The 17,752-nt window shown below is 40.6% G+C and overlaps 1 protein-coding gene across 2 annotated transcripts; it reads right to left on the bottom strand.

The window, feature by feature from the left end:
- Positions 1–301: 301 nt before the first annotated feature.
- On the bottom strand, positions 302–16,588 carry FAM177A1 (family with sequence similarity 177 member A1). Of its 2 annotated transcripts, XM_015629846.2 has the most exons (5): positions 16,449–16,588; positions 12,335–12,511; positions 5,380–5,446; positions 3,590–3,687; positions 302–2,760 (listed from the first exon to the last, which is right to left on the bottom strand). In XM_015629846.2, exons 1-5 carry the CDS (start codon positions 16,515–16,517, stop codon positions 2,548–2,550), a joined length of 624 nt encoding a protein of 207 aa, XP_015485332.1. In that variant the 5' UTR covers positions 16,518–16,588; the 3' UTR covers positions 302–2,547. The 2 variants fall into 2 exon arrangements, with proteins under 2 accessions (XP_015485332.1, XP_033371257.1); XM_033515366.1 differs by lacking the exons at positions 12,335–12,511; positions 16,449–16,588 and adding an exon at positions 6,866–11,444.
- Between the last annotated feature and the right edge of the window lie 1,164 nt (positions 16,589–17,752).

Here is a 17,752-nt window from a genome sequence, read left to right as displayed (position 1 = left end):
TGACCAGCTTTAAGTGCGTAACAGGAAGGATAAGTAAACCATTGAACCGGATAGTTACCTAATTTTAAGAGATTCATTAACAGAAATAAAACTGCACTAGCTTTAGATCTAGTTAAAGCTAATGCAAGCACCTGTACAGAGGCTTTCACCAAGTTAACTGTGCAAGTATTTTATGTAGTCTTTCTTAATTGTACAACTGAGCTACAGCAGTAGTTAAAGCTGTGAAACTCTCTTAATCCTTAAGAAAGCCACAGCAATGTTTCAACTTTCAGACAGAATTACAATAGCTCCAGGCCAGAAGTGTTTGCAATCCTGCATTATTTATTAGCTTGAGGTAGTGCTGAACACAGAGTACTACATGACAGTCTAAGGAAGGGGTGGGGGTAAAATGATATTTTGAATTCTGGTGCCTGAATATTCAACCAGGATCTGTGACTGGGTAAAGATGAAAACAGTAAACAGGCACATGCACCTGTGTACAGGCATAAAGTTTCAAAGACCACACAGTTTTAAAGGAAAATCCATAGCCAACTTCCAGTTCAAAAATTATATTAAATATAAAATAACCAATTAATGCATTTACAGAAAAATTAAACCAATATGAAAGTAACCACTTTCATACAGCTTGAAAAAAAGGAAGGATTAAGTTAAGGCACAGTGAGTAATACAGTATTTTATACAAAGAAGGCAGTGAGAGCATTTGTTATGCAATGAATAGTAGGGAAAGGAGGTAAAAAAAAATTGGCATTAATTTATTGGAAGAAAAACAAGATATCCTTCAGCTGTCAAGGTATTATTCAAGCTATCAGAGATGTTTTTTTCTTTGATGATATAAGAACTCCTAACAAGCTGGTTTTCTGTGTATTCCCCAGGTGTTGAATCAAACTCTCCCTTACAGATGTTCAGGGCTAAGGAGTGATTTTACCCTGTGGTCAACACTCTCTGTCTTACAATTCAGAAAAGGCAAAAAATGGAGTACCAAAAGAGATGGACTCTAGAGTGCATGATTGAATCCTCCCCCTTAGATTTTCTGTAGTGCTGTAGAGCTACAGACAGATGAGAGGAAGAGTTTGTGCTGTACAGGATATTAGTTCAGGCAGAGGGTCATCTGAAATACATAGCTAATTGCTGACACCAAGAGCCAAGTTACCTGACCTGTGGTGTTACATCAGGTTTCTTAGTTGGCAGTGGGAGCAAGGCCAGGGACACATCATGATACCCAACAACCCAATTTCACTGAGGACTATTTTAAACTTTTTTTTTTTTAGAAATCTCAAGGACAGAAGTAAACTTCTATGTAGTAACCTGGTGCAGGTTCTCTGCTCCTATACCTACAACAATTGTCCATAGAAAGTGACTGGGGCAATGACAGCTGATTGTTCAAAAGTAAACCATTCACCTTTTACAAGCTATAGGTACTACAGTCATTGCAGTAAAATAGCCTTAATTGGTATTTGATGTGGAGCTTCCTGCAGTTCATTTAGACAAAAATTTCTGTTGTTGCCAGTGCAGTATCACATCACATTATTTTAGAGAAGGAAAGAGTCCTAAGTTCGGTTTGTTGTTCCTAGCTCTTTATGTATTCTGTGCTAACAGGATGCAAACCATCTGCAGTAGAACATCCCGTACTGGTAATTTAACATTCAACACATGCTTTGTTTAGGTTACTCAAGTACACAGACTTGGGTAATCCATGTCCAAAAAAGTTCAGAGTTCTAGACCATACTACATAGTGTCCAATGCACTAAGTATAATTTTGCAAGACTTCAGTTTCTTTCACAGGATCACTGAGAGCATGCATTCAGGCACATGGGTCTCTTAACTCTTGAGCTTGGAGTGAGAACAGCCTACACTGATGTTAGTTCTGAACTCTGCTACAGCACTGAACGGAGCAGCTGAGCACTAATAGCCCCCAAAAGTGCTGGTACTTGTTAGTAAGTTCTTATGGGTGCTTATAGCCTTCTGGAAAGTTGGGGTATTTTTAATTGGAAAAAAAAAATCAGTGGACCCTTTAATCTAATTAACATTAAATCTAACATTTTTCTCTTATGTTAACAACAGAAAAAAAATACATGCATACAACAGTGACAATAAATAGAGGGCATAAGACTCTATTATAATTACTTTTGAGTTACAGGATATTAATTCCTATTAATCTATTCATAGAGAGCCGAGTTGCAATCAGTGTGCAAATCAGGTTTTTAGAAGTAGTAAACAGCACTGCCTCTGCATTCCACAGGTGTTAGAGACACAGCAATTCAAAGAAAAGACATTTCTACTTGCTTTACACAGGAATTAGCTCACACATTCAATTTCAGACCAAATGTTTGTAGTGCAATTTTCCTTTTAACTGAAATGCCAATTTGGCAGAATGCCTCATCCTTTATTAGACAGACAGACTGAACAGACATCACCTAGCTCTCTCCTGATCAATAAGAATGATAAGAGTTGTATTTCACTGAACAAGCATAATCCTATTTTTCCTGTTTATAGGCAGATTGTGACACCTGACAGTTCTTATTTCCTACATTATACAGAGCTTTTTGCTTAAGGAGGGACAGGAACTACATCTTGTTTATTTTCTGCAATGGGCGGGCAATCTCCCTCATTTTCAAAGTTTACATTCACAAATGAAGAGCATGCTGTTGCTCCAGGCTGGTCTGTCTGGACAGGAGCTTCAGCTTGTGGCTTGTTCTGCTGTTCCTGATGCTGTCTTTCTGCTTCTTCAGACATCTTGTTTTCCTGTTCCTCCTCTTCCTCCTAGAAAGAGATAACCAGATTCATATGCTTCTATTTACTATTTACTACTTGGATTAACTTGAAGTCTTTCCATAAGAGCATACCAGTTGCTATTACAAAGTAAGGACCTTTGTTCCACTAGAAAACAGTCACTATTGCTGATCATAAGATGAGGTACATTCTGAAACTCCCATTATGGGAAAAAAAAAAAATCACCAAAAGTGAAGGATTAAACTGCATTAAACAAACACAGAAAAAAGACACATATCTAGATAAGCAGCTTTAGTTAATAGCAATAGTGATGAATCTACCTCTTCTGCAGCTTTTCTAGCTCTCAATTAAAATAAAAATAAAAATAAGGCTTTAAATATGTTTTCCATCTCTTTTAAATGAAGATTATTAAGGGTTAGGAGTTTTTTGCCTAAAGCGCTGGCTACCTATCAGTATTGTCCTGTTATACTTTAGGACAAATGGTAACTCCATGTTTTTTTACCCTTGACACTGTTGAACAAGTTTTAGAGTTGGAAAGTGTATTGCTAGCAGCCACCTCTTTACAGTGTTCAGCAGCTGTCCTTTCTGAGTCAACTTTCTGACAGCGTTGACTTGAAAATGCATTGTACAAGAGAAACAGAGCGGAGCTCAGGACCCACCTGTTTCTAAGACTGAGGAGCTGTAGAGAAAAGGCTGATGGATAAGAAAATATTAATCATGCATCATATGAAGACTGGAGGCAAACTAAAATTGAGGGTCTGAAGCTTAATTTTAATGCTAGGATACAAATTCTATTTTTTAGAATACCAGGGAAGACAAATTGGGAGAGGAGTGCAAGAACCCTAGGTCACACACATACCTCTCTCTTCATTCTGTAATACTCATCAATGGCATATTGGTATTTTGGTGTGCTTATTCCCAGAACAGATGCAATCTTTTCCCCCAGGAAATCACACACTAAAAAGTAAAGAGAGGTTTACATAGGATTAGTATCTAGAAGAAAATTCTTCAATGTAGTTTTATTACAAAAATCATCACCATCTTTCCTGAATGGTTTTCTGTAGTCCTACTTCACTCACAAAATAAAACAAAAATCTGTGAGGTTAATCTCCTTATAAGTAATTACTAGCTGAATATACTAATAATTGTTTTTTAGGATAAGGAAGGAACAGAGGGAGAAGAATATGAAATTCAGTGAAAATATATATGGTGGTAGTGTTTGAATTATTCTAGTTTTAGCTTTGGATCTAAGTTTGTTTTGCTAGGAATCAGTTAAAGGGTAAGCCTTGAGCTGAACTTTGACTGAAAATCAAGGTTAGACAAAAGTACATGGGTACCAACTGTAGTGGCAGTTCAATCTAGTAGTCCTAGCAAACTAGACAGCATTTATTGATATAAGCATACTTCAAGTCAGTTTTAACAATGTTCTGTGTTGCATACCAATGGATTAACAAAGTATTTATGTTTCACCTGTCTCAATTTTCAAGCTGTAGGCTACATTCAGTGCTACTTTGCTAAAACAGGTAGAGCACAGTCAAAAGTGTGCAATGGGGTAAGCTTGTGTCAGTTTCTTTACCATGGTGATGGCTAGAGATAACACTGGTTGAGTAAAGGCAAGCAAGGAGTCAAATATTCTGCACTTCAAATTGTAAATCTGCCCCAAGGATGCAAATGACTGAGTCATCCTCAGGGAAAGAAGTTAGAAGTCAGTCATTGACTGCTTCAATGAACATTCACAGTAACTAATTTTACAGATATCCTGGCATGCTGAGTGCTGTGCAAAAGATCAGTTCAAATTACAGATGTACGAGCCAAAACTGAAGTGCAAAGAAGGAAATTTTCAAATTCATAAAGGACTTCTAAAAAAAGGAAAGCAATATCTACCCTTGCGTATGAAGAACAGATGCGTCAAGGAATATAATCTCATTGTACATTAGAGAAAAAGTGTTTCTAAAAATAAGGATAGGTTAACTAATATAAAAGACTGCCAAAAACGTAGAAGTATTCAAAGTTATGTGTACAGTGACAGAAACTCCATAATATTTGTGGAAAAAAACCCAGTAAAGATACTTAACACCTTGGAAAGAACACAGACTATGACAAGCATTTTTAAAACTTTGCTAAATTTTAAGAGGGCCACGAATCAAATAAATGTCTGTGCAGTGAGTTTAAGACCCTTGACAACAATCCTGTTTATTTTGTAACCACAGAAATTCATTGTACGGCACACAACTAGATGTGTTCTTGGGATGCTTTCTAGTTTCTTCAGAAAAACTGTTAGTTTAGTTATACCAGCCAGCATTCTTTTCAGGTAACATCACACAAAATGGTTCCATACAAAATCTAATAAAAAACAAATATATTCCCTTGCCAACATCAATCTATATCCATACAAAGAAAAAGGGGAAAAAGTAGTATTTTCTGTTCATTCTTCCATGCAAGAGTTGTTTATTGAAAGTAAAAAAAAAAAACTAAAAAAAATTAGAAGTGCCTAAGGCAGGAGAGTATGTCTCCCCAGATTAAATACAGTTCAAATCATCCCTCTGAAAAAACAAATAAAACCCAAAGATGATTTACAGTCCGTCAACATGACTTTGTGACTTTCAATATTCCCTTTCTGGCTTACCCTAGAATTAAATAAAGCAATACCTGATAAGGTTGATGTGGCAACTCGCAGCATGTGAAACCACAAGTAGGGTCCCCATGTGAGTGTTGTCTGCAGGAACAAGAGTAGTATGAATATGTATAGCTGTATGGTCACGGCACAAAATAACACATGCAAAACCCCAAAAAGACCTGCAATGTTTTCTGTTTTCCAGCTACTACAATGTTTTTGCTTTAAAATAAGTGTAGACCAGATAAGTGAAGCAAAGTATCACCATAAGACATAAATATAACCATGGTTTACCTCTGGGAAAATTTCTTTCACTGCTTTTTGCTTCCCGCTTCCAGACTTGGGAAATGACAAGCAGCCAACTCAATCCCTGACTAGAAAAAGCTTTGCACAACATTCTGAATTCCATCAGGCCAAGAGGAGAAGTGAGGTAACAAAGTAGTCCCTCCTTACAATAATGAGTCAACTGCAAAAGACTGTTTAAAATCAAACCAAACCTTCAAACCTCTGAAGAAGAGGCTGCTTTAAAGCATTTACAACCAAATAGGAATTATCCCTTGAAACAACACCTGAAAAACAAAACCAGGAGCCCCGAGGGAAGGGGGAGTCACCGCAGCTCTGGGGGAGGATGGGGAGGCTGCTGAGCAAAGCACCCAGGGTGATGTGAACCACAGGAACACAACATGAATAAAACAGGGCTCAGCTGGGGCCACCTCAGGCATTTGCATGTAAGGAAGTCTCTCTGAAGAGCCTGCACACCAGGGCACACAAGATGGGACAGAAACAAGAGGAACTGGAGATCTGTGTGCAGCTGCAGGGGAAGGATCTCGTCAATCCCGGGGATGTGGTGAATGGACTGGGGCTGCTGCTATGGAGGGATGCAGACTCCTTAGGAAGGGCTGGCCAGGTAGACAAAGAAAAGGAATTTCTCTTGCATGACTGGAGTGTATTCAAAGCTACAGCAAAAATACTGCAGTCTCCACATAAACTGATATATAGATATATACATCGTAAATTAAAGATTTAGAATTCAATTAATTATAAAATAATGTGTGTTCACAGGCTATGCTTTACATCAAGGGAAGAAACTGTATCTGTTTAGAAAACCAAATTTCCCTTTTTATCACCAAACATGTAATAAAAAGGGAAAAAGCAGATTCCAAGCTAATGGGGAAAAATTGTAGGCTTTTCCTTTTGTGAAAAGGCAAATTCAACTTTCATAGTGAACTAAAACCTATTTATAGTTAACAGGCTGTTGTATTCCGGCAAGTCTTCGATATATATTTTCCTCAAAAAAAGACCTCTAGTGAAGTAGAAGTACTTTTCTTCTGGAAAGTAGCAACTAAAAGTATCAGCTTTTATTAAATAAAACACATTAGGTCTACTCAGCTACACAAGTATTTATAGTTTGCTGCTAAGAACTGTTTGTCAGTAACCTTTTCCTATGGTCTTATTTAACAGATATCTGTACAGAAACAGCCAAAATTATTGTAAATAATACAATACAGGTACAGAAATTACCTGGTATAGCCTCAGTATGCATGTACACAAGCTACTAGACTTTGGTGCTTTCCAAGCATAGTCTCTACAAATCAGTGCAGCAAGAAATTGTCTGTCAGGCCAGAAACTCAAGTTGGGCAGGCTGACAAAAAGCCAGTTGCTATATATTTTTGGCAGAGGATATGGAAAATGTCCTGCCAAGGTAAAAGTGTAAGCAAAACCAGCTGCTATCCTGCTCACACAAAAGCACCTCCAGCTCATTGATTATGTGCTCAGCTGGCAGACAGGCTAACGAGGAGTTTGCCCAGTTGAAGTCAAAGAAAGTGCTGGAAAAGCTTGTTGCCACAGGTGCAAATAATGGCACTGACAGGGCTCTGTACAATCCTTCATGATGAGGTGACAGGGTTAAAAAGCATTCATGCAGGGCACAGGACAAACAAGGGCCTGCTGTGTGCTGTAAGAAAGAAGCTACAAGAGCTCCTGTAATATTGCAGAGTGAAAAGACAAGCTGAACTTCAACGTGACAGAAGTTACTTAGACCCAGAACATTCTAATAAGTTTGTGGTAACACAAATGTGGGTAACAGCTGAGGCTCATCAGACACAGAGGTTCTATTCCTACTCTTCCCCCACCACAGCTAAAAATCAGTTTGGTACATTGGAACCACTTCTAAGTTCAGCTTCGTGGGAACCTCTGCTTTCTGACAAAGCCCAACCAGACATTTCCTCATCCCTGACAAGCAAGGCTTTGCCAGACTCCTCAATTAAAAAAATAACTTTCTTTCTAGTGTCTCAAAAGGCAATATAAAAATCATGAGAGAGGGTACTTCACAGGAAATCAACAGGAGAAAGGAGATGCTTTGCAGAGTAAAACACCAGGAACAACCAGGAGCAAGGACACGCATCCAAGGAATCACCTTCTTTTTCCATGCATTCCCATTTACCTCTTCAGGGTAAATTTGGGTGCCTTCCCAGAGCACTTCAGAGATGGAAGCAGAAATGGCAGATGTGAGGCAAGAACTGGTGCTGGGGGAACTGGAACCATTTGAGTGACGTGACATTGATCAAATTAATCCTTGTCTGTGAAGTAGCTTTGATACACTGAGCTGGAAACTGGAAAACCATACCCAAGTCATGTCCTACAGACCTGCAGAACCACATACCCAGATACTGTATATCAGCTTCCTTTGGCCAGCTACAGAAGCCTTAATCTTCAGTCTTTAATCAACTCAAGGACACAGCAATATTGTATTTCTTGAAAGGAAACACAGGACAGTATGAAATGCATATAGTGTTTATTGTATTTCTCTAGCAATCAATGCCTTTAGTAGACATTTCTACAATGTTTAATATTATTCAGCTACCCTGAATTATTTTGTTGTTAAAATGGAAAACACAATGATTTTGACAACTGATTTTTAAATTACAAAATATCTTAATGTGTAATTTTAATTTAAATAGGAATTAACATAATGGATTCCATCATTGATAAAACCAAGGGGCCTCTGGTTCAATAACAGAGCATGATTTTGTTCCCTAGTATGGGGCTGCCGAAGGGAGCACACATGTTCCCTTGAATTTCTGAGTGCACCATGTTCCTAAACAATCCACATATGTATTTATTTTTGGCAGATTCCAGTCCTAATAACACTTAAACTTTCCAAGGCATGTAGGGTTTATTTTTGTCAGAGAAAATGGCAAAATGAGAAAAATAATAATTCCCTGATTAAGGAAAAAAAAATTCCTGTATTTAATAATTAATATACACCACCAAATAGATACCTTTTCATTGTTTACTGTGCCAAGATAAATTTTAAATTAGTTTAATCAATGACTGTTCAATGCTACAACATTGGCATCTAAGACAAGTCAGTGAAAACAAGATCTGGAACACACACACCATCCTCCATCAAGAGCTTCTACCATATTATGAGTAGTTATTACTTAGTCAGTAACCATTTTTCTCCTTCATCCTCAAGTTCTTAAAAGAAAATCAGAATGTGATGGTCCTCAAGAGAGGAATTTTTGCTATTTGAAGTTAAGGCCCTTTTAACTACAGGATACCAAGACAACCTTCCTGCAAGGATGTGTTTCAATCTTTCTGAGCATTCATGGTTAAGAAAATTACATCTCTCCTGGAGCTTTGTTGCAGATGTCTTCTTGGTCATACGTTGCTTACAGTTCCTCTGTGAAGGCTTACACTACACCTTCTGTCTACTCATCTAATATGTGAATGCAGCTAAGAGTTTACACCAAGTGTCCCTCCAGGGAGAAACAGAAGGGTTATCTTCTTAATTAATACAAAATAAAGTTTTGGTGGGCAAAAACAAAAGAAAATACACATATAGAGTGCAAACATTTACATTTTAGGACAAAATAATCAAAAATACATTTATGCCGCTAAAGCATTTGAATTTCAGTGTGAGAACATTCAGATAATACTGAATGCCATTATCTGAAAAATAATATCCCGTGTTCTGGATTAAAAAATACAAAACACAGCAGAATGGACACCCCAGTCCAACAATGTTAATGAACTGAGTGCTGAGCAGTAGAAGCACCAGAAGTTGTTTCAAAGAAAATTTAAAACCCAGTTGTTTTTGAGAATTTGTTTTGTTATGATTAATAGGAATCCACCACACCAAGTGTTCTGGTTATGGTATTACCAGGATATATACATAATACTTTGTTTAGTAAGAAATACATTAGCATTGCCTGCTTAGTTCTAAAACACAATTAAACCAAGGTACTTGCTGAAGACATTTCTTTACAACATAGCAAAATATTTGTTTCCCTCAAACTGATTCAAAAACTGCCAGGATGCTAAAACCAGCAGAGCTTTGAAATTTCGTGATGGAAAGTTTCCATTCAAAATATTAAATGTGCTTTTTCCAAAAATAAACTGGTCCAGAAACTGCTATTACTTGCAACATACTTTTTTGTATCCCAACTGAGATAACAAGTTTTAGACATGCTGGTCTCAGCAAACAGACTATTTAATTGCTTTTATAGAAATCCTACAAAATAACATTTTAAAAGCAGCTGTGGGCTAAAACATCAAAGCTCAGCTTGGACTAACATTTCTTCAATTGTCTGGCTCAGCTGGGATACACAAAGCATGCAGGAGATAAAGTAAACCTCACTTAATGGCAACTCCTGCTCTAATCAAGTTCATTCTGTCCGAGGTAAAAAGCAATGCATAATAAGGCGTAGTGTGCTCCACAATAAACTACTCTGATTTGGGGGGTCCTTTTATTAAAAAGTGTATTCAAAATTAAGGATTTAATAAACTATAGAAGGAGAACAATGCAATCTTAACTCCACCATACAATATACTTTTTGGTATTCAGAAAAGAAATCTGTATTAGCAATGGAGGAGAACAATCACTCAGCATTCCTGGCTGTTGTGCCCACTTGAGGGCTCTTTAGTTAAGTGTCCATTTGCACAGCAGCACACATGTCTCTGCCCTCACAACACCTACACCAAGGCTTGTGAGCCTTCCATCACTGCATTACCATGGAGCTCTTCTACTGTCAGGAAAAGGTACAAAAAATGATACACATCTTGTTCCCTGATGATTATAATTGGGAACAAAAATGTCTCAGACATCCACGGGTATCTGACATAACTGCCTAGTGGGGAACAGACCTCACTCTGAAGATACCTGAACATTACCATAATAGCCAGTAAGTTTCACAGCTCCTGCATTTATTTGAGAAGATTCTCAAGGAGGAAAAAAACCACCCTAGTATCCAGCAAGGCAGCTTAACATCTTACTCATTGTTCGTGACTATAATACAGTTATTTTCCAACTATATACTTTGTGTGTATTTAACAGTGATAATATCCTACCTGCTATCAGCTAATGTTTTTTGTTGTATACAATAACTGCCAACCAAGAAAGAGAGCAATGCCATCAATCCATAGAAAACACAATGCAACAGCTTCACTTGTGGAACCCCCAGTCCCACCTGAATTCCCACAGTCTCACTGGAGACCTTTTTCTTCTTCAAGACAAATTAATTTTACAGAGGGGAAGAGAGGTATTGCTTGACAGTCAAAGCAAACCTCTTAGGGTCCACCACTTCTTCAGAAGAGCACAAGCAGAAAGTCAAAATCTTCATCCCCTTCAAGGAAGCCAAGCTCTCCCAGGATGGATACACATTAATAAATACAGGGCCTACTACTGTAAATAGCTTCATTCACAACATTTCTTAATTATGGATTCCCAAACAACAGTGCAGGAGTCATTTCAACAGCAATGTCAAGCAGAAAGCAGGGCACTGTTTTCTGTGCATGCAAGGACTCTTCTCTGAAGTGTGGGAACAAACAACCCTACACCAGTGTCTGCCTCCAGTGTGCAAGCAGGCAGGAAGAGCTGCTGGACAAAGCCATGGCTCCTGCCTGCCTGACCACACACCAGCACATCAGGGAGGACCCAGCCAGGCTGGCAGTCTCCACCTCACCACAGGCACCGAAATGCAGAGAGGGCCAAGCAGAGAACTCCACCAGCAGGCAGGGAACAGGACTGCCGTCTCAATTTACTGGGGCAAGGACTGCTGCAGAAGGGTAGAGGTGGATGGGACACCAGTTTCTGGGGCTGCCATAAAAGAAACATGAGAGTGGGCATGTGGAGAGCTGAAGAGCACGATGTAGAACTTCTCTGGGACTGACTCTAGAGGGTGGGGAGCTGCTGCCACCGGTGTTGGCATATGTGGCGGTAAGCTTTGCAATCACACTGTCACTACAAAAGAGTTTATCAGACAGGTCAGCAAAATGAAACAGATCATATATTTCATTTTACCTCTAAGTATAGACCCAGAATCATTGACAAAAAGAAAAATTAATTTTAGCAGGTACAATGCACACCACTGGCTTTAATTGTTGAGACTTCACTTGAAATCTGGACCAATAAAAGGAAACCCCATTCACAGGCTGAGCAACATCTCAACAATTTACAACACAGATAAACATTACTTACATGGACTAGGCAGGTCCTTGAAAATCTGATTTTCATATATTACACCAGTCTTCCTTTATTTCTGCAACTCACCTGTTTCTTTCCCTTCAATACTCTTTTAATTATATCAAACTGTTGTTACGGTAACCCTAAGTTGCAGGTTGAAATCTCCACTGTCAACAAACACAAGGAAAAAAATGTCTCCCTTGCAATTTCTTTTTTAAACAACAGTACAAATCAAGGAGATACAAGGCAATTATTATTAGAAATTAAAATGCTGGAGAGGACAAACTAGAACTGTGAAGAAATTAAACCAATTCCTAATTAATAAGGCTACTTTAGTGGAAGAGAACTCCAGGACAATACTTCCCAGTAATACTTTCTGCAGATTTACAAGCCAGTTAAGCCAATCAAATTACTAGAATTTATAATACTAAAGACTGTATCAGATTTGTGACACAAAAAATTAAGTATAAAATGTAAGTAAACCAGTAAACCAGAAGTAGCAATTTATCAAGTAAAATACCTACAGGATCTACAGGTGGCAACAGATCTTTTTTCTCTTGCTCATCTTCCTCTTCATCTGTGCTATATTCTTCCATTGTTTCTCCACTTGCAAAATGAATAACCCTCCTTGGGATTTTCTTTTTCTTTCCTATGACACCCAGCTCCACATTCTCAAAGCCACTCTCTCCCTTTGAAAGTTGCTATAAAGAAAAAAAAAATCATTATCTCAAGTACATGCTTCTGGAACTGAGAAGTTCCCCCTTAACAAACTTCATGAGATATTTAAAATATTTTGGATTAGCATTTAGAGTGGACATTTATAAGAGCTTGCCTGTAGGTAAAAGACAAACATTCTTGTTTGCAGATATGTAAAAACTGATCCCTTCTCTAAAAGTAACACAAAGGTTTCTTCTGGGTGGAGCACATTTCATTAAATGATTTGATAAGCACATAAGTTTTAGAATTTAAAAGTATTGTTGGGTTTGGAATTAATATCTAATGAAATTAATCAAGTATTTCATAGGCTGTAGCCACCTCTTTGCAAGTGCAGCCAGACACCTCTAACACAAAAGAGAACTGCTTTAAGCAGCCATGCTCAAGCTTTAGAAAGATGCACCAAGGAATTTGCCCCTGTGGGCTTTCATCAGCAATCACGATTAGTACAAGGGACCAGGGTAAAAGAACAGCACTTAGTTTTGTGGCTAAGAACATACAAAGTGAGAAGTACAATGTCTGTCTGTGTTCTCTAGCTGCTGAATGCTACAATGCAGTCTTTGGGTCACAAGCATTAAGAATATATACTTCCAGTTCAAAGGCCAGTCAATAAAATTTTAGGCTAGTCAGTCCTGCAGGCAGAGAATTTTAGTAAGGTTTTGTACTGCAGCTATCAAAATAGAGCCTTCATCTTGGTAAAAGCTTCAGATGCTACTGCATCAAATGCACAAAACTGCTGAAAACACTTCTGTCAAGAAGAGAAGGCCACAGAGGTTAGGAAATGCCAACCACATGTTTTTAATGTACCATGACGGTTTTTAAAAATGCATGAGCTGCTGTAATTTGAAACTGTATCATAAGAAATGACATGCGTAGTGTCTGCAGAATCCAGATTGCATAAAATGCATTCCAATTTCTAACTTCTTTCCTATACAAACCTAATGATCTCCACAGAGCACAATTCTGGATTATAAATAAAAATATATGTTTTATCACGGAGTTTTAAGACATCCCTTAATTGCTGTGCAGCATCACCATGCCCACCTCTCATGCTAGATTACACAGCACAGCTTTGCAAGGCAAGCAGGCTTGGCTAGCCAGCACAGACAGTGGGCATGGGGGAGAGAGGCAGCAGAGGGTCCTGGGGAGCAGAACTGCATCCTTCATTCCAGCCACGGATTCCTCTCATGCCCACAGAGAAGCGGGAGGGAAGGAGAATCGCGTGCTGAGTCCCAGAGTGCGGAGAGGGAGCGCACCCATTCATCATCTCTCCGAGCCCTGTACCACTGCTCCTGAAAACTGCAAGTCATCTCAGCCTCCCCCAGCATTGCTTTAGCCATGGTGGCACATTTTAGGCATTTTCCTGAAGGAGCAGAGCAGAATCCAGCAGCAAGTTTTCAATGGGGTAAGTCAGCTGAAACAGGATTGTATTTTCAGGCAGAATCCCATTTTCATGTAGAAAGACAAAAGTGACTACCTGGGGCCCAGTGCAATCTCTTTGCTGTCTTGGGAACAGAGCAAAGCTACAAAACCACAAATGCTGGAAACAGTGAAGCAACCTGAGCACGGGGAGCGCTCCTTGCTGCCATTATAAAAGTGACTTGGTTCTGTATCTTTTTGTGCAAAAAGCACTAGAGAATCAGCTCTTCATGAACATTCCACACTCCTTTATTGGCATCGTACAATTACGCTGTTTTTATATTTAGTCACAGTACTGAAGAGCACTGTTTCTTTCAAACACAACATCGTAAATATCACTGTGATTAATGACAGCAAGCAATGTGAGCCCCTCCTTAGAATTCCTCTAAAAGCAGTCTCTTCATCTGATTTTGGCTAATTTAGTACAACTGCTTGAATTATTTTAACTTTCAAAAAAATCTGTTTAATATTTCAAGTTTTAAAAGCAAGCTTCAGTTCCCTGAACACCCATCCCACACTCACACTACCTACAGTAAGCAGCTCCACAAAGCCAGTACTGCTACACCATTTCAGACAAATGCACTAGTTAAAAACAGCAAGGATGCACTAAGGAACAGTGAATCTGGTTCCCTTAGTAATCTGGCTCAAAGTCCTACATTATTAAATAAAATAATGTATGTCATCTGTTGTTTTGCTTATCACCTAGTCAACAAATCTGAGTGTGGGTTTTAGTCATCACTGGCCTTTTAAGTTTTACCTGCACAGCATCAATAAAAGCCAACTCGCCCAGAGCAGAAAGTTCAGCACCAATAAATTTCATCTTTCCAAAACTCTGGCAATGCAGATCTATTCTAAAGTTATCAGCTAAATTCACTTTATGGCTCAAATGTTACAGGATTTCTTGTCTGAGAACTTTTGATCTTCCTTTACAAATTCGATCTTCTTTTCCAATTTAGGAAGTTTTTACAAAGATATTTCTTCTAGTACATGGCTTTAGTCAGGTTTCTGACCTCATTTTTTTTTCACAGGCTCCTCCTTCTCTAACACATTATATAGTCTTGAAAGACTCAGCATTTGTGCCCACGTCACAGAAGTATTTACTTTGGCTGCTATTCCAGCAAGTATGTCACTCTTGTGCTTTTGCCACACTAGCTAACACTCTTAAGGTACTCGGCAAACACTGCAAGGCAACTTCCCCTTTATTTTAAATGTCCTCTTGGGATTTTTCTTGGCTTTCTGGCACACATACAAAACCTGCCTGTCAGGCAGTCAGGATCTGAAACCCATGTTCCTTGTTTACCTTCTTTACACCCACTCATCTCACCCTTTGTCCAGAAACAGAGAGCAGGGAATCTTTTGACAGTGCTGATACAATACCCAGCACGACAGACTTTTAGTCCACATATAAAAGGCCAAAATAAATAAACGACAATTAATGATAAGGTGTGCCTGGACACCTGCAGGCAAACTGGGAGAGCTGACACAAGTAGTATTAGGTGATGCAATAACATAAAGTTTCATGAAGGAGACAAAGATGAAAAGCAGAAAGTAATAGGGAGACGAGGCTATTCACTTTGGCATCCTTTAACCTGTCAAATGCAGGAATCCTTTTAAGAGCTTATGACCCAAAGCACCGAAGTGTGTGATGTCCATTCTCCGTGAGAAAGATGAGTAATTCCATTTGCACAGGTCTACTGACCTGACACTGCTAGTCACTAGAAGGCTGGTAATGGCTAATGAAAAATATTTCTACCATGCTATCTTGGCTATCTTACTGATTTTTTGATAATTTTTTTGGCTAGGGTTCGGTTAGACTTGAGTGGTTTGGGGTTTTTTTCATATTGCTTGTTTGACTTTCCACCCTTGTGTTTCAACTGAAATTAAACAGCATGAGTCTTTCAGAAACAAAAGATATCAAGATGACAGAGCCGGAGAACGACTATTAGAAAAGATACTATCCAAACAAGCCTTGGAAAGGCACCATAACCGGGGAAGGGGCAGCGGCAGCGCCTACAACACCCAGGGCGAAGCCGAGGCCGGTGCGAGGAGCGGCCGCGGCAGGGACAGGCGAGCTCGCCCGGCTGGGCTGTAATTAAGAGCTGCTGTACCTGATCACCTCCTACGCCTTCGCCAACTTGACAGGAGGGAAGTGGAAACCCGTCTCGCTTCAATATTAATCAGGCTCGTTTGTCAGAGGCATTGTCCGCCGACGAGCAGGAGGCACCGGAGACACGCGTGCCCGCCGCGCTGATTGTAATTACAGCGCGCTGGATGGAAGGGCACACGGGCTGACAGACAGACAGACCTCCCGACCGCGGCCGGGACACTGCAGCCCACCGCCACCGCGGGGACCCGGGGCTCCCCCAGCCCCGCACGCCGCCGGGAGCTCAGGCCGCGGACACCACCACACCCCGGCCGGACCCGCCGCCGCCTCGCCCCGCTCCGGAAGCGGCTGCGCCCGGGCCCCGCCGCCCCCGGGAGAGCCGCCCCGCCGGCCCCGCTCACCTGCTCGGGCTCCATGGCGCCGGCGGCGGGCGCGCAGTAGAGGGTGATGGCGGACAGCCCCTGTTCCATCCTCCCGCCCGCCGCGGCGCCGGGGGAGGGCGGCAGCGGGCCCGCCGCGGCCCGGGGAGGCGAGAGCGGCCGGGCGGCACCGCCCGTCACACCGCCCGCCGGGGCGGCGCTTGCGGCCCGCGGGGATGGAGCGCACGGCGGCCGGGAGCCGCCCGGCTGAGGCTGGGGCACCGCTCACACCGCCCGGGGAGGTTCGCTTCTTGCGCAGCCCGGCACTAACCCGAGCCAGGAGGGAGGCAGGGGAGGCCAGAGACAGCCGGGATGCCAGGGACAGCCGTACCGCCACTGCATTGAGGGAAAAGCACACGATTTGGGGTAACACACACATCATCTCCCCAAAATAATGTGAAGCCCTGTAAAATAATATAATAATATTTTAAGAAGCAGATGGAATTCCTTGACAGCAGCTAGGAGACTTAGTAGCCCAGGATCGCCCTTGCAGGACTGGGTGTTGGTTCAGGCAATTCAGCCCTTTGTAACGAAAGAACCCTTGAACAAGAAACGAATGCACACCAAGAGTGCCCTGGCCCCTGAGCTGCGTCTGGGTTAGAAAATAACATGCGTGCCCAGGAGGGTGAGAGAAGTGTTTGCCAGGTAAGAGGTTTGCTCAGCTGCTCCTGGGGAGAGGTGGGAGCCCTTCTGCCTCCAGTGTGTGCTGATCCCGAAAAAATGTACATTGGTAAATGTCAACTACCAGTGAAAACAGCTGGAGGTGGAAGCATCTGAAACATTCTTTTTATGGGATTGAGAAGGGAGCCGTTTTAATTTTAGGGGGAGTGAGGCTAATGACTTTAGGGAGCCAATGACTGTAATATGCACTTACATGACAGCAAGAGCCGTCTTTCGACCCTCTAACATTAAGAATAGTTTCCAAAAAATTACACTCTAGTACAATATGAGCTCTTGGACACCTTCTTAGTCATATTATCAAAGCATAATCCAGAGCCCATGACAAAAGCCCAGGTAAAGTACAGATGCATCAGACTAACAATTATACTAGCATAAGGCAGAAAATGTTCCCTTGTCTGACATACAGCGTATGATTACAGAATGAAAGGTTAGAGTACAGAGTATCTGCTTAAGGGATTACAACGAATATATATCACTTAAAGTTGCAAAGAAACAAACTAATGTTAGGATACATAAATATGTCTTACCCTCAACAGAGTAGACATTCTGTTTAGCGAAGGATTGGTTGGAATAGAGTAACAGCTCCTCAAGAGCAGCATTGAAAC

The sequence above is a fragment of the Parus major genome, chromosome 5 (genome assembly GCF_001522545.3).
Source record: "Parus major isolate Abel chromosome 5, Parus_major1.1, whole genome shotgun sequence".
NCBI classification, from domain to species: Eukaryota; Metazoa; Chordata; class Aves; order Passeriformes; family Paridae; genus Parus; species Parus major.
The sequence above is the reverse complement of the archived record's forward strand: the minus strand, read 5'-3'. Positions and strand labels throughout refer to the sequence as shown.

Bases quoted from the DNA above. Each gene is read 5' to 3' on its own strand.
- FAM177A1 (XM_015629846.2), bottom strand. From the start codon at position 16,517: ATGGAACAGGGGCTGTCCGCCATCACCCTCTACTGCGCGCCCGCCGCC. The intron at 5,447-12,334 runs GTAGGTATTTTA...TTGTTCCTGCAG, and splicing joins TGTTGCCACCTGTAGATCCT to ACAACACTCACATGGGGACC. The intron at 2,761-3,589 runs GTATGTGTGTGA...ATCTCTTTCTAG, and splicing joins ATTACAGAATGAAGAGAGAG to GAGGAAGAGGAGGAACAGGA.